We start from the raw sequence: 13,232 nt of genomic DNA on the forward strand, positions 1-13,232 counted from the left end.
ATACATTTGAGTTGCATAGATGAAGGAATTTGGTGAGATCCTACCTTTCTCTCCAAATTCTAAAAACCTGTTGCCTATAACCTCTTGTGAGACTCCATACCAGGAAGCTTCTCTGATTGGAGCATACACTCATATGTCTGCTGCTAATGGGCTTATTGGCTGTGCCCTGATCTGTAGTTGCACAGGAGCAAGATTGTTTTACGCATTTGACTGTGTTTAACACAGAGGTGTATTTAGGTTTTTGCTAAATACTGGGAAATCTGAAACAGATATTTTACATTTTTACCTTTAAAGGAACATGAAAATCAAAATTAAGCTTTCATGGTTCTTGTTGAAAAGCAAACCTAGGTAGACTCAGGAGGAGCAATGCACTACTGGGAGCTAGCTGCTGATTGGTGGCTACACACATATGCCTCTTCACATTGGCTCACCTGTAGTGCATTGCTGCAGGGGCCAAATACATAGTTATATGCAAGAAACAGTGCAGTAATGTCCTGTAACATATTACTGTATTTGGTTTTTGCACATTTATGTGTTTTTTAGTTGGCATTATCAGGGATTTGTAGATTGATGCCCTTTATGGAATGAAAAAGCATTTTGTTTAGAGCACAAGTATCTCTGCAATGTGTCTTTGTGATTGTAAGCCATGTGCACTTACCTATCCTGAAAACATACCTCCCAACATTTGTGGCCAGGCATTAGGGACTCGGGAGGTTGAGGGGGAAGCACTGCCGTTTTATGATTGGGGCTGTGTCAGAAGGGGGTGGGCCAAGGGTAGATACTGGGTGGGATTATGGGTATGTTTGATAGGTTGGTGGGCGTGTCTAGTTGGTAGGTGGGCGTGCCTAAGGAGAATTCTATAAATAGGGTATATGGCTGTCTCAGAGAGACAACAGGACAGAGCTAAAAATTAGGGACTGTCCCTCTCGAATAGGTATAGCCGAAAACATAAGTCACATTACCATGACAACCACTGAACACAGAACGCTACAGTTGTACAGGACAGACCATAAACATACATAAGGTGTTAGATAAGACATGTTTGTTTTTATAGTCACAGCTTATATACTATTGTATTCCTTCAACAGGTTGTGAAAGCCTTTGTTGTCCTCGCTGCTTCTTATAAAGATCATGATCCAGACAAGCTAACTACTGAGCTGCAGCAACACGTAAAGACAACTACTGCCCCCTACAAGTACCCGAGAAAAGTGAGTTGTTTTATTAATACCTCCAATATTTTCTAAATCCTTTTTTTGGTACATTTTATGCAATACAAAATGGAGATGAATTTATACAATAGTTTCTTTACATTGACTACGTCCCTATGTAGCACTCAGCAGTGAAGAGTTGTTCAACCTTAATTTGGAGGTAAAAATGTTTCCAGATATATTTCTTTCAAATGATCCTGAAAATGTTGAACTGCCCTGAGTTCTAAAGCATTTAATGCCAGAGGTTTGGCTGGTACCAGCAGCTATGGACAAACTGGTTTTGTAATGTCTCTCCCCTTTCTAAACTGCTGGAATCTATTGCCAAGTGAACCCATCACAGATCTCACAAAGGCCTTTTTTACTCCAGACAGGAGCGTCACAGTTAATACAGTGTGCACCTTCTTCTTAAAGCAGAAACTACGCCATAATTGTTCTATGGCACCAGGGATAAGCCTTGAAATAGGTAGTAACACCTGGGGAATCATCAGCAGAAAACAAAGATCAGCACCGGATGGGCAGTCTGTAGATTAAAAAAGTAAGTAAAATAATGCATTCACTTTACTTGTGTTCTACAAAGCAAAGTGCAGATTGGGGTTAAGTGTAGTGCAGGGAGTTCTCTGGTCTAATATTTACTTTATCAATAATATTAATGATAATGATAATGATAATATAGGACAATATGGCCTATAGGGGATTATATAAGGCAGCCTGGAAGGTTCTCGTGAGATTGGTGCTTTATTTTTCGATCCACTGGATCACAAAATGCTACAAAATTGTTAATTTGGAATATGATCTTATACATTACACCTTTTATGTAACAGAGGGCTTTTAATGTAATAAGAAAAAAAGGCAATAACACATTATACCCCAATTAATCACCCAATATACAAATATGTGATCCAAAAGAACTATACATATTGTCCACTTTCCTAGACTGTGCTGTGGAGGATGAATGACAGAACTTAAAGAGAAGAAAAACGTAAGTAAAAGCAGATGGGTATTCAAGCGGGGGAAAAAAGGGAGTGATATCATGCCAGTGGTTAAGGCAATGATAGCAGTAAGAAAGAAAAAAAAAACAGAGCTCTAATATCCCCCCACACACACTGCCAATCCAAAGCAACAAGCAAACATCAGTCCCTATTTCACAGACATTTACTCCAGCAAATAAACATGCTGTCTCCTAGTGCATAAAATAAAATATTTGCCTTATTGCCAAAGTGCTTGATGGGTGAAAGTGAACCACAGTGTCTGGAAACTAATAGTTATTTGATATCCTGTTCTGAACACAAAGGTAACTATGAAGGGTGCAGGGGTACTGGGGGTAAGATCACAATCTACTTCATATTTCTACCTTTATTTTTCTAAATCCTCATACTTTACATCTATCTTTGTGATACGTCGGGCACCAGACACTTTAAAAGGCACTAGCTTGCATTTTCAGGTTAGCTGGCAACTCGTAGATCTCAGGTGCTAAATAAATGAATGGGGGGGGGTGTAGCCCCTAGAACTATTTTTATGTAGGTGACAGAACAAGAAGGATGCCACCTATAATAAACAGGACCTCATACTACCTAAGAAGGCAAGACTTTAGGTTTCTGTCCATCCCCCTGAAAAAGGGAACAACTCTTCATTGGTTAGTGCTACTAGGGTGAGCCAAGATAGTACATTTTTCTCAGTAAGAAAACATACTGTTTACTATAATATAAACACGCAATGTCTATTAAACAGAAAGATAACAAATCCATTTTCTGGTGATAAATTTTGGTTTATTAATTTCACAGCATTTATATAAAGTGTTACCGTTTCTATTTTTCCATACACAGGTAGAATTTGTTGAACAACTGCCCAAGACTGTGAGTGGAAAAATAAGAAGAAATGAGCTGAGAAACAGAGAATGGGGAAAAGTTTAAACTTATAAGAACTTTGTAAACATATTGTTACTTATTTTGTTTATCTATATAATTACATTTTTAATTGTTACAGTTCAGTCTTTTCACAGCCACATTTAAAAGGATTATAGAATTAACAGCATTAAAAAAAAATCTAATAAAATTTCTTGGATTATGTCATGTTTAGTGTTAAATTTACAGGTTATTTATTATGCACTACAAAAACAGTACTGATATAAACGAATACAATAGTGTATAGGATTATGGAAGAGGACAAAAATAAAAAATAATGTATAATCCAGACACATTAAAATGTAACCAGTTTTTTTTATCATAATGGCTGAAATCTTTCCAAAATTTAGATTCCAATAATAATTAACCATTTAAACGTTGAGGACAACACATGGTTGTCACCTGCTCAATGCCTTAACTGTGGATAACACGTCATAATTTTTTTTTGGGGGGGGGGCACTTTTGTAGCTGATTGTGCCTCCCCCTGTAGTTGCAGACCCATACGAAGTGACCAATGGTTTTAACCTCACCTGGGTAATCCGGCAATGCCGGTGATGTCACCAAAACAAAAACCAGGAAGTGCTACAGGAATCTTAAGGGAGCTAGATGGGATAAGTATTCGAACATCTCAATCTCAGCTTCCTTAAGCCCTAGAAACCTCCAAGACTCATCATTTTAAAGGCAATAAAGTGTAAACATATTTTTATACAAATACACACTTTTTTAATGAGGCGGTCTCTAGGCATTTATAAAAGTACATCAAAAAGACCCCAAGATACCTTGTTTTAAAGCCCCAACCCCCCTTTTTAAAAAAGCCCCTATATAGATCCTTCTTTTTACAATAGAGGGTTGGGTAAAAACACACACACATTATTGTTTACAACCTTGTTTTTTAAATTTTAATAAAAAGTTGCACTTTTTGTTGTACAGTTCTCACATCATTTTATATATACATAAAATATTAGTATAGTTTGATTCTGCTGAGCAAATTTACCTGCATACTGCTGGCGAGATAAATCAGTGACACCCGCTGGTGTAAAAAGCTTAGAGAATATCATGAGAATTGTGAGAGAGCATCGGACATACCCTTGGTACTCCCCTGTTCAGCTCAAGGAATTCCCCTGTCCCTCCCACTTTTTAAAACTGTTGTATTTTACACCGAAGAAAAGTGCAATGTAATTTGTAAAAGTAACACAGAAACTTTCAAAACATAATCAGACTTTGTTAAATTATTGAAATATACAGAATTTAAATGCATTAAAATACAAAATAGAAATTGCAAAGCTTAAATGTAATAAAATTTAAGGGAGCCAATCTGAAATTTAAAGTAGTATAAAATACAAATCACAAAGTGTAAATGTAACAAAACTTTCATGTCATGCAGTGCTATATTGCACTTGGCTTGTCTCACATCCAGAAATGCAGGGAATGCCCTTTAAAGAAGAATAGCAAAATTTGCCTGTCTAGGATCTTGTAAAAGATCTCACAGCGCTGTGGGGATCATTTTAGATTGTCTCATCTGAGCAGAGGGCTCTATGGGAGGCATCTCTTATCTCTCTGGGAATTACAGGTTTCTCCCTTTTCCTTAGAGAATTCAGAGAGCTCAGCCCCTGTAAAGTCTGTACTATAATTTATCTCCAACCTGGAGAATCATTAATCATTGGGGCTGTAGACACAAATGTTCCTTAATACTTTTGAGAATCTGGCTTTTGTAAAATACTCTTATGAGCAGATGTTCTACTTCATTGCATTTAATCTAAAAAGGGTAAATAATTAGCAATAAGTGTATGTTCTTGCTGCTGATTTATGTGTCTCAGGAAGTCCTTGAACGTTTTCTAATGTACTGGTTTCAATTTTTCTCAATATTTTATGATTTGCATTTCCTTATATTAAAGGGACATAAAACAAGTTGCGATAGAGACAAAATATAATAATATGTACTCTAAATAGTTTACCTGCAAATTTATATTGCAGTGCCTCGCCATTAACCCTTTCTTTTTAGTTTCTGAATTGTAAAGCTCCATCTCCCCCCACACATTTCCTTCTATGGCTGTATCTATATCTATTGTTGTTTTGGTAGAATGCAAAAGTGCATAGGGATTATCTGCTGGAGCTGCCTAGAAGCTGTGAACTCATTGAAATACAGTACAATGCCTGTGTCTAAACAGTGATAAGGGGGGTGGAGTTGGCTGCTCCAGGCAGCTTAGCTATGTAATTAATTTTGCTTATTTCTGAAAATAATTTTAAAATACTTGCCAGCAATTAAAAAACATAAAAAAATATGCAAAACTATTTTTAATTAATTAGCCCTTTAGGATATGCACAAATCTCAACCTGTTTTATGTCCCTTTAAAGGCGTATGAAACCCCATTTTTTCCCTTTCTTCATTCAGATAGAGCATTAAATTTTAAACAACTTTCTAATTTACTTCTATAATCAATTTGGCTTTGTTCTCCTGGCATCATTTGTTGAAAAGCAGCAATGTATGCAGTTTTGTAAGAATGTTATTCATTTGCAAGAGCACTAGATGGCAGAACTATTTCCTGCCATGTAGTGCTCCAGATGCCAACCTAGGTATCTCTTCCACGCAGAATATCACGAGAACAAAGCACATTTGATAACAGAAGTAAATTGGAATTTTTTTTATAAAATGGTTTCATATTCTTTAAATTATAGAGGTGTAGATTATATGTGCATTAATAACCAATGGAAGTTGAGTATGTAAATGTAGATACGTAGATAAGTTGCAGAAATAAGATTAAATCCACCAAAGCAATAGTAATAATTTTATTAAAAGTTACATTTGTTAATAATTATAACACAGCTATAGGAAGAAACTGAGCCAAAACCTTAAAGGGACACTGAACCCATTTTTTTCTTTCATGATTCAGATAGAGAATGCAAATTAAAAAAAAGAAGGCATCTAAGCTTTTTTTGAGTTCAGAACTCTGGACAGCACTTTTTTATTGGTGGATGAATTTATCCACCAATCAGCAAGGACAACCCAGGTTGTTCACCAAAAATGGGCTGGCATCTAAACTTCCATTCTTGCATTTCAAATAAAGATACCAAGAGAATTAAGAACATTTGATAATAGGAGCAAATTAGAAAATTGCTTAAAATGTCATGCTCTATCTGAATTACAAAAGAAAAAATTTGGGTTCAGTGTCCCTTTAGGATGAGAAAACAGGTAGTCTTATAAGTGCATACTGCATGATGTGTAATCCTAACATTAGATGCAGATTACAAGATAGTAAAAGGGACGCTACAGCATGATAGGCACAGAACAGGTACGGAAGTCAGGCAGATTGTACGTCATATATGGTAGGATAATCCAATCAGAAGTCACAGCTATTCATCTGAAACAGGTTAAACCAGAGGGTATACACAGTGAATCAATCCGTTGAGATGTAACAGAAGAACATCCGAAGATGGAAAGTTATTTGACGCAGCAGCAATAGTTTCCTAAAGCTGCCCCTCTGCTCATTTTTCTAGACCACTGGTTTTCATAGCTATCATCAGGTCTCTCTAACAGACCACATGTTATGGATATCTAAACTGGAGCACAGGTGAAACAATCAGCTGACAGTTATTTTACCTGCTTCCACCCAAGGTAGTCCTGAAAACCCTGGACTGTTTTGGAAGGTCTGAGGATAGGTTTGAAAACCAGTGCACTAGATGAATTGGTTGCTCTTCACTTAGAATGTTGTTAAGAAGAAAATAACAACTATTATCTCAAAATAACCCTGTCTGGGTTTGCAATTTCATAAATACTTTACTAACTATAAAAAAAATGGGTGGGATAATATCAGCTCTGTCTTCTCCACAGAGGACCTCTTGCACAATAAGGTATTATAGAGGCGCTTCCCTTTACTCTTTATTGGGAGCAGAAAAGTTATGCAGTCTTTTACTAAGCACTTATGCATCATATGACTGCTTGTTTAAAAGACCATTCTTTCATATGAAGGATAGAAAACATCTCTACAGTTCAGACGATCATGAAAATGGTGATCCCCTGCAACACATTTTATTTGGGGGAGAGGTTCTTATTTAAATCACCTTAAAAGGACATGAAACCCACTTTTCATTTCATGATTCGGAACAACTATCCAATTTACATTGATGATCAAATTTGCTTCATATTAGTATACCTAGGTAGGTTCAGGAGCCAGGTGCTGATTGGTGGCTGTGTATATATGCCTGTAATCATTGGTTTACCCATGTATTCAGCTAGCTTCTAGTAGTGCATTGCTGCTCTTACAATAATGGATACCAAGAGAATAAAGCAAAAATTATAATAAAAGTTGATTAGAAAGGAGTTTAATATTGTATGTTCAATCTGAATCATAAAAGAAACAAATTTGATTTAATGTCCCTTTAAGAGACATTTCATGAACTTCAAAATGATTTACTTTGAAATAAAATAAAGATTTTAATTTAAATTGCAAAGAAGCAATTAAAGATCTTAAATTATTTGTTCACAATAAAACCTCAGACCAGTTTAAAGTGATTGTAAAGTTTAAGAATTAAAGTCTAGTATCTAAAAATACTCTCAAAAACAGGGGCACTTTAAGTCATTAAACTTTACAAAGACGCTTCTTTTTTTAAAAACGTACCATTTTGTTATAGTAAACAAACCGCTGCCTATCCTCCGCCCGCATCTCCGACTGTATTTAGCATATCGATGACAAATCCGGCTTCCTCCAATCGTTGCGTGCCCCACGAGTTGGATGTCAAAGGGGGCACGCAACGATTGGAGGAAGCCGGATTCATCATCACAGCATCCTCACCCAATTCAAACATTTTTTTATATAGGGCCAGAGACATCCAATAATTTGTCTTGACAGGCTTTTAATAGTTTATCAGATCCATATTTAATGCTAGAACCTGGGGAACCTAGAAACTTAAAAAATTGGGGATCAATTTAAGGTGTAGTAGAGGAATTAGAGAGAAAGGAGGTGTGGGTACATTCAGGAAGTAGTTTATTACAAACTTCTTGAAATAAGGGATGTCTTAGATAAAAAAAATCTATATATACAGCTACACCTAAGGAGGGGAACCACTCTGAAGATCTTGAGGCCTATTTATTCTGACAGTGCGGATCAGGTCCGCAAGACCTCGCTGAATGCGGAGAGCAATACGCTCTCGGTATTCAGCATTGCACCAGCAGCTCACAAGAGCTGCTGGTGCAACGCCGCCCCCTGCAGATTCGCGGCCAATGGTCCGCCAGCAGGGAGGTGTCAATCAACCCGATCGTACTCGATCGGGTTGAATTGTGGCGATTCCTGTCCGCCTGCTCAGAGCAGGTGGACAGGGTTATGGAGCAGCGGTCTTTAGACCGCTGCTTCATAACTGCTGTTTCTGGCGAGTCTGAAGACTCGCCAGAAACACGGGCCCTCAAGCACCATACGGAGCTTGATAAGTGGGCCTCCTTGGGTGTTTTACATCTTCAGGTTTGAATCTAAGGGTTCCTAAAGTAATCTAGGAAAACAGTCATTGGAGGGATTAGATTTTTTACGTCTTTTAAATCTAAGAAAATTTATGTTCATCAGAAAAATCTTCTTCTCCTTTAGAGGAAAGTTTTGATTCAAAGAGAGCCTGAAATATTCTGAAGCCTGCTTTTTGAGACAAGATCTCTTAAGGTTAGGATCAGATAACATACCCTCTGTGGCCCTCAACACATTCAGAAGTTCTGGGACCGGATGACTGCTGGGTAACAGTTCGGGGGCTTAATGACTGTAAGCTGCGAGGGTTGTCTGACGTAAGTATACAGGGAGTGCAGAATTATTAGGCAAATGAGTATTTTGACCACATCATCCTCTTTATGCATGTTGTCTTACTCCAAGCTGTATAGGCTCGAAAGCCTACTACCAATTAAGCATATTAGGTGATGTGCATCTCTGTAATGAGAAGGGGTGTGGTCTAATGACATCAACACCTGTCAGGGTTTCTTGTCGCTCATCTCCTATGTCCCTTTAAGGATTCACTGCATTCAGATTCCAAGCTTATATTAACCTGGTCACGCCCCTTCCTCCTTGCTTCAGTATTGTTTGAGCTCACTAGTTCAAGTTCCTATTCTCTGCAGGAGAAACTTTCCAGGCTCTCCATATTACACTGATTACCTCCAAGAACCACAGAACAGGATTGTTTGAGTTTAAAGACAATTCCCACTTGGATCTACGTTTAACTTTTACAGGAATCAATACCTCTTTCAACAGCACCTGCTACAAACAAGTGAGACCGGAGCTATTATCTAATTTCTTCATCTCCTCGCTGAATATTCCTACCACCTTATGACTGACCTCCGGTTGTATTAAAACCCTCCTGATTCTTTTCAACAAATAACCTGCACTTGAGCTCTCATTACCTGCTCTCACCAAATCACCTCTGCCATTTTTCAGAACGCAGCTGCTACACGCTGCACACACCTCTCATAGCGTGTCCATTCCTCTGCAGCACAGACACCTGTCAGCACAGGCAGAACAGATTCACCACTAACACAGTCTTACTCTGAACTCAGTTTACACAGGTGCCTGTTTCCTTGCAGCAGAAGCCAAATACGCTCTGCAAATAATTTTGATTCAAGTTAAGCCCAAGCTCTGGGAACTTCCTTATTTATTCTTATCCTGATTCAGAAATACTGATCAGGATAGACACTTACAGCAACTCTCTTTTGCCTTGTTGGGAATACTTAGCAACAGATAGCTTTGTATTTAACCTTCACTGGCATACATTCAAACTTATTAGCTCCGCAGCTGAGATCCACAATCTAGCTAACTGTGATCCTTACATAATACTGAAGCCTAAATATGGATCCAGCGGAGTTACCCCAAATAGTGTACGCACTATCACAGAGGGTGGATCAATTGAGTCAGGGACTCAGGGATTTACAGGTACAAAACAACAGCTTGAGTAACATTATAAAAGACTCACTAACTAAATCCGCAGCTGCTGTTGCGACCCCAGAACCCCAAGTGTCTATGCCAGATACCTTCGCGGGGGATAGAGCTCAATTTACTCAGTTTAGGAACTCCTGTAATTTATTGTTTAACTTAAAACCCAAGACATATTCTACAGAACGTGTTAAAGTCCTGACAGTCATTTCCTTCTTAAGAAGTGAACCCCGAAAATGGGCTGACGCATTCTTTGAACAAGACCACCCCATTTTAGCCTCTCTTCAGGATTTCTTCAAAGAAATGGCTGTATTATACCAGGATACCAATATTCAGCTGACTGCTGAAACTAAGATGAGGTCTCTCAAGCAAGATAAAAAACCTGTCGAAGAATACCTCAGCGAATTCAAGCAGTACAGTAAGGATACAGAGTGGAGCGAGATCGCTCTAAGGAATCAATACCGTTTAGGGTTGAATGATGCTTTAAAGGATGAATTAGCACGTACCGAGTTGCCAAGATCATTAGAAGGTTTGATCACTTTAAGCATCCAAATAGACCGAAGATTAAGAGAACGTAAAACAGAAAAGCTAGCCACTGAGACTTCCAGCAGGCCTTCAGTCTCTTATCACAAACCACCTACTAGTCACACCACTGAACCAATGGATATCGGGTTCACAAAGGGACCGCTTCAGCCAGAAGAAAGGAACCGCAGACGCATGAATAACTTATGCATGTACTGTGCATCCAAGACACACACCGTAAAGGACTGTCCTATTCTCTTAAGACAAAAGAGACGTAAGTGTTTTTTGGACACAACATGTTTGTCCACTAGCATAAAACATGTGGCTTATTGTTCTCTATCTCTTAATTTGCAGTGGGATCGTCACCAGGTGATCAGTGAAGCCATCATTGACTCAGGAGCACAAAATTCCTATATAGATGCCATGTTTGTCGCTGTAAATAAAATACCCACCTTGTTGAAAGCAAAACCTGTCTCCATTAGAGTAATTGATGGTAATTTTATCACCTCAGGACCTGTCACACATCAAACAGTTCCTATTAAGGTATCTAGTCTCTCAACACATGTAGAATACATTTCTTTTGATGTTATTTCATCCCCTATGTTCCCAGTAGTCCTTGGTCTGCAATGGTTGCAAACTCATCAACCTACCATTCACTGGGATAGCTTGGAAGTACAGTTCCTCTCTGACTATTGCAAAACCACTTGTTTTCCTCATCCTACATTGTGTTGCACTATTACAAACCAACTACCTACCGATTACCAAGATTTTGAGGACGTTTTCAGTGAAAAGGAAGCAGAGACTCTCCCTCCTCATCGACCTTATGATTGCCCCATTGAACTTCTACCTGGGGCCACAATTCCATTCGGACACATCTACCCTCTATCACAACCAGAATTGGAACATTTAAAAACCTATCTATCTGAAAACCTACGGAAGGGTTTCATACAACCCTCAACCTCACCTGCAGGTGCAGGAATATTTTTCGTTAAGAATAAGGACCATTCTCTCCGTCCTATAATCGATTATAGAGAGCTAAATAAACGCACGGTAAAAAACCGTTATCCACTTCCTTTAATACCAGAACTCATCGAAAGACTCAGTCATGCTACTGTCTATACCAAATTGGATCTCCGTGGAGCGTATAATTTGGTAAGAATCCGAAAAGGGGACGAATGGCTCACCGCCTTCAGAACCAGATACGGACTCTATGAGTACAAGGTGATGCCATTCGGACTCTGCAACGCTCCAGCCACATTCCAGTATCTCATCAACGATATTTTCCGCGACTTATTAGACGTCTGTGTAGTCATCTATTTAGATGATATCCTGATTTACTCTGATAACATCTCAGAACACAGGAAACATGTCCGGTGGGTTTTAACACGTCTACGTCAACACAGTCTCTTTGCCAAATTACAGAAGTGCATATTCCATACGAATCAGATTACCTTCTTGGGGTATACAATATCCCCCAATGGTATTCAGATGGACGATACCAAAGTACAGACAATCAAACAGTGGCCTACACCGACTTCTAAAAAGGAACTTCAAAGATTTTTAGGGTTTGCCAACTATTACCGTAAATTCATCAAGAATTATTCCCTACTCACTAAACCACTCACCTCTTTGACCAGCAACAAAACTCAGTTTACTTGGAACCCTAAAACACAAGCTGTATTCAACCACCTGAAAGAGATTTTCACTCAAGCTCCAATTCTCTCTTACCCAGACCCAGATTCTCATTACGTACTAGAAGTTGATGCATCGGATTATGCCCTCGGTTCAATCCTCTCTCAACGAAGAACACCAGGAGAACCACTTCATCCAGTTGCTTTCTTCTCCAGGGTAATGACACCTGCTGAATATAACTACCCCATCGGAGAGAAGGAATTGCTAGTCATCAAAGTCTCTTTGGAACATTGGAGGCATCTTCTGGAAGGAAGTAAACATCCCATACTGATCTATACAGATCATAAGAATCTAGAATACCTTTTGACCAACCGAACTCTTTCTGCTAGACAGCTAAGATGGAGTCTATTCCTATCAAGGTTTGATTTTCACATCACATACCGGCCAGGGAGTAAGAACGGGAAAGCTGACGCTCTATCAAGGAAGGATTCAAAACCTTCTAATTATACTGCTCCGGGAACAGTTATACCTGTTGAACAGATAATAGCCCTGTCTCTGCCCTATACACAAGTTTTGAGGAATTCTCAGAAAGACGATCCAGAGATTTTCAATAGTAATCTCACTTTAGGACAAGATGGACTTTATTACCATATGGGGAAGATTTATGTACCCCCCGCTTTACGCCTAAACATATTAAAAGAACATCATGACTCACCCATGGCAGGACATTTGGGTATTAATAAAACCCTTGATCTTCTGACGCGCACTTATTGGTGGCCTTCCTTGAGATCTTCCGTCCAAGAATACATCCACACTTGTCACGTTTGTACAGTCTCCAAAACAGATAAAAAACCACCATTTGGATTGCTGCTACCCCTTCAAATTCCAGACAGGCCCTGGCAATGCATAGGAATGGACTTTATAGTGGAACTTCCTCCCTCTGATGGCTACAACACTATTCTAGTCGTGGTAGATCACCTAACCAAGATGGCACATTTCTTGCCTTTTCACAAGTTACCTACTTCCTCTGAAACAGCAAAACTCTTTTTGGATAACATTGTTAAGTTACATGGGTT

At 38.7% G+C, this 13,232-nt stretch overlaps 1 protein-coding gene across 4 annotated transcripts in view; it reads left to right on the forward strand.

Moving 5' to 3' along the window:
• The window catches only part of LOC128642310 (acyl-coenzyme A synthetase ACSM3, mitochondrial), a 35,512-nt gene extending 32,252 nt beyond the window's left edge, over positions 1-3,260 (forward strand). For all 4 annotated transcript variants that reach the window (XM_053695034.1, XM_053695037.1, XM_053695036.1 and 1 more), the window contains 2 exons: positions 1,089-1,208; positions 3,032-3,260. In XM_053695034.1, the coding sequence (XP_053551009.1) occupies positions 1,089-1,208; positions 3,032-3,118 (207 nt within the window). In that variant the 3' untranslated portion in view covers positions 3,119-3,260. The remainder of the gene's footprint in view (positions 1-1,088; positions 1,209-3,031) is intronic.
• The last annotated feature ends 9,972 nt before the right edge of the window (positions 3,261-13,232 follow it).

Source organism: Bombina bombina, chromosome 11 (assembly GCF_027579735.1).
Source record: "Bombina bombina isolate aBomBom1 chromosome 11, aBomBom1.pri, whole genome shotgun sequence".
NCBI lineage: Eukaryota > Metazoa > Chordata > Amphibia > Anura > Bombinatoridae > Bombina > Bombina bombina.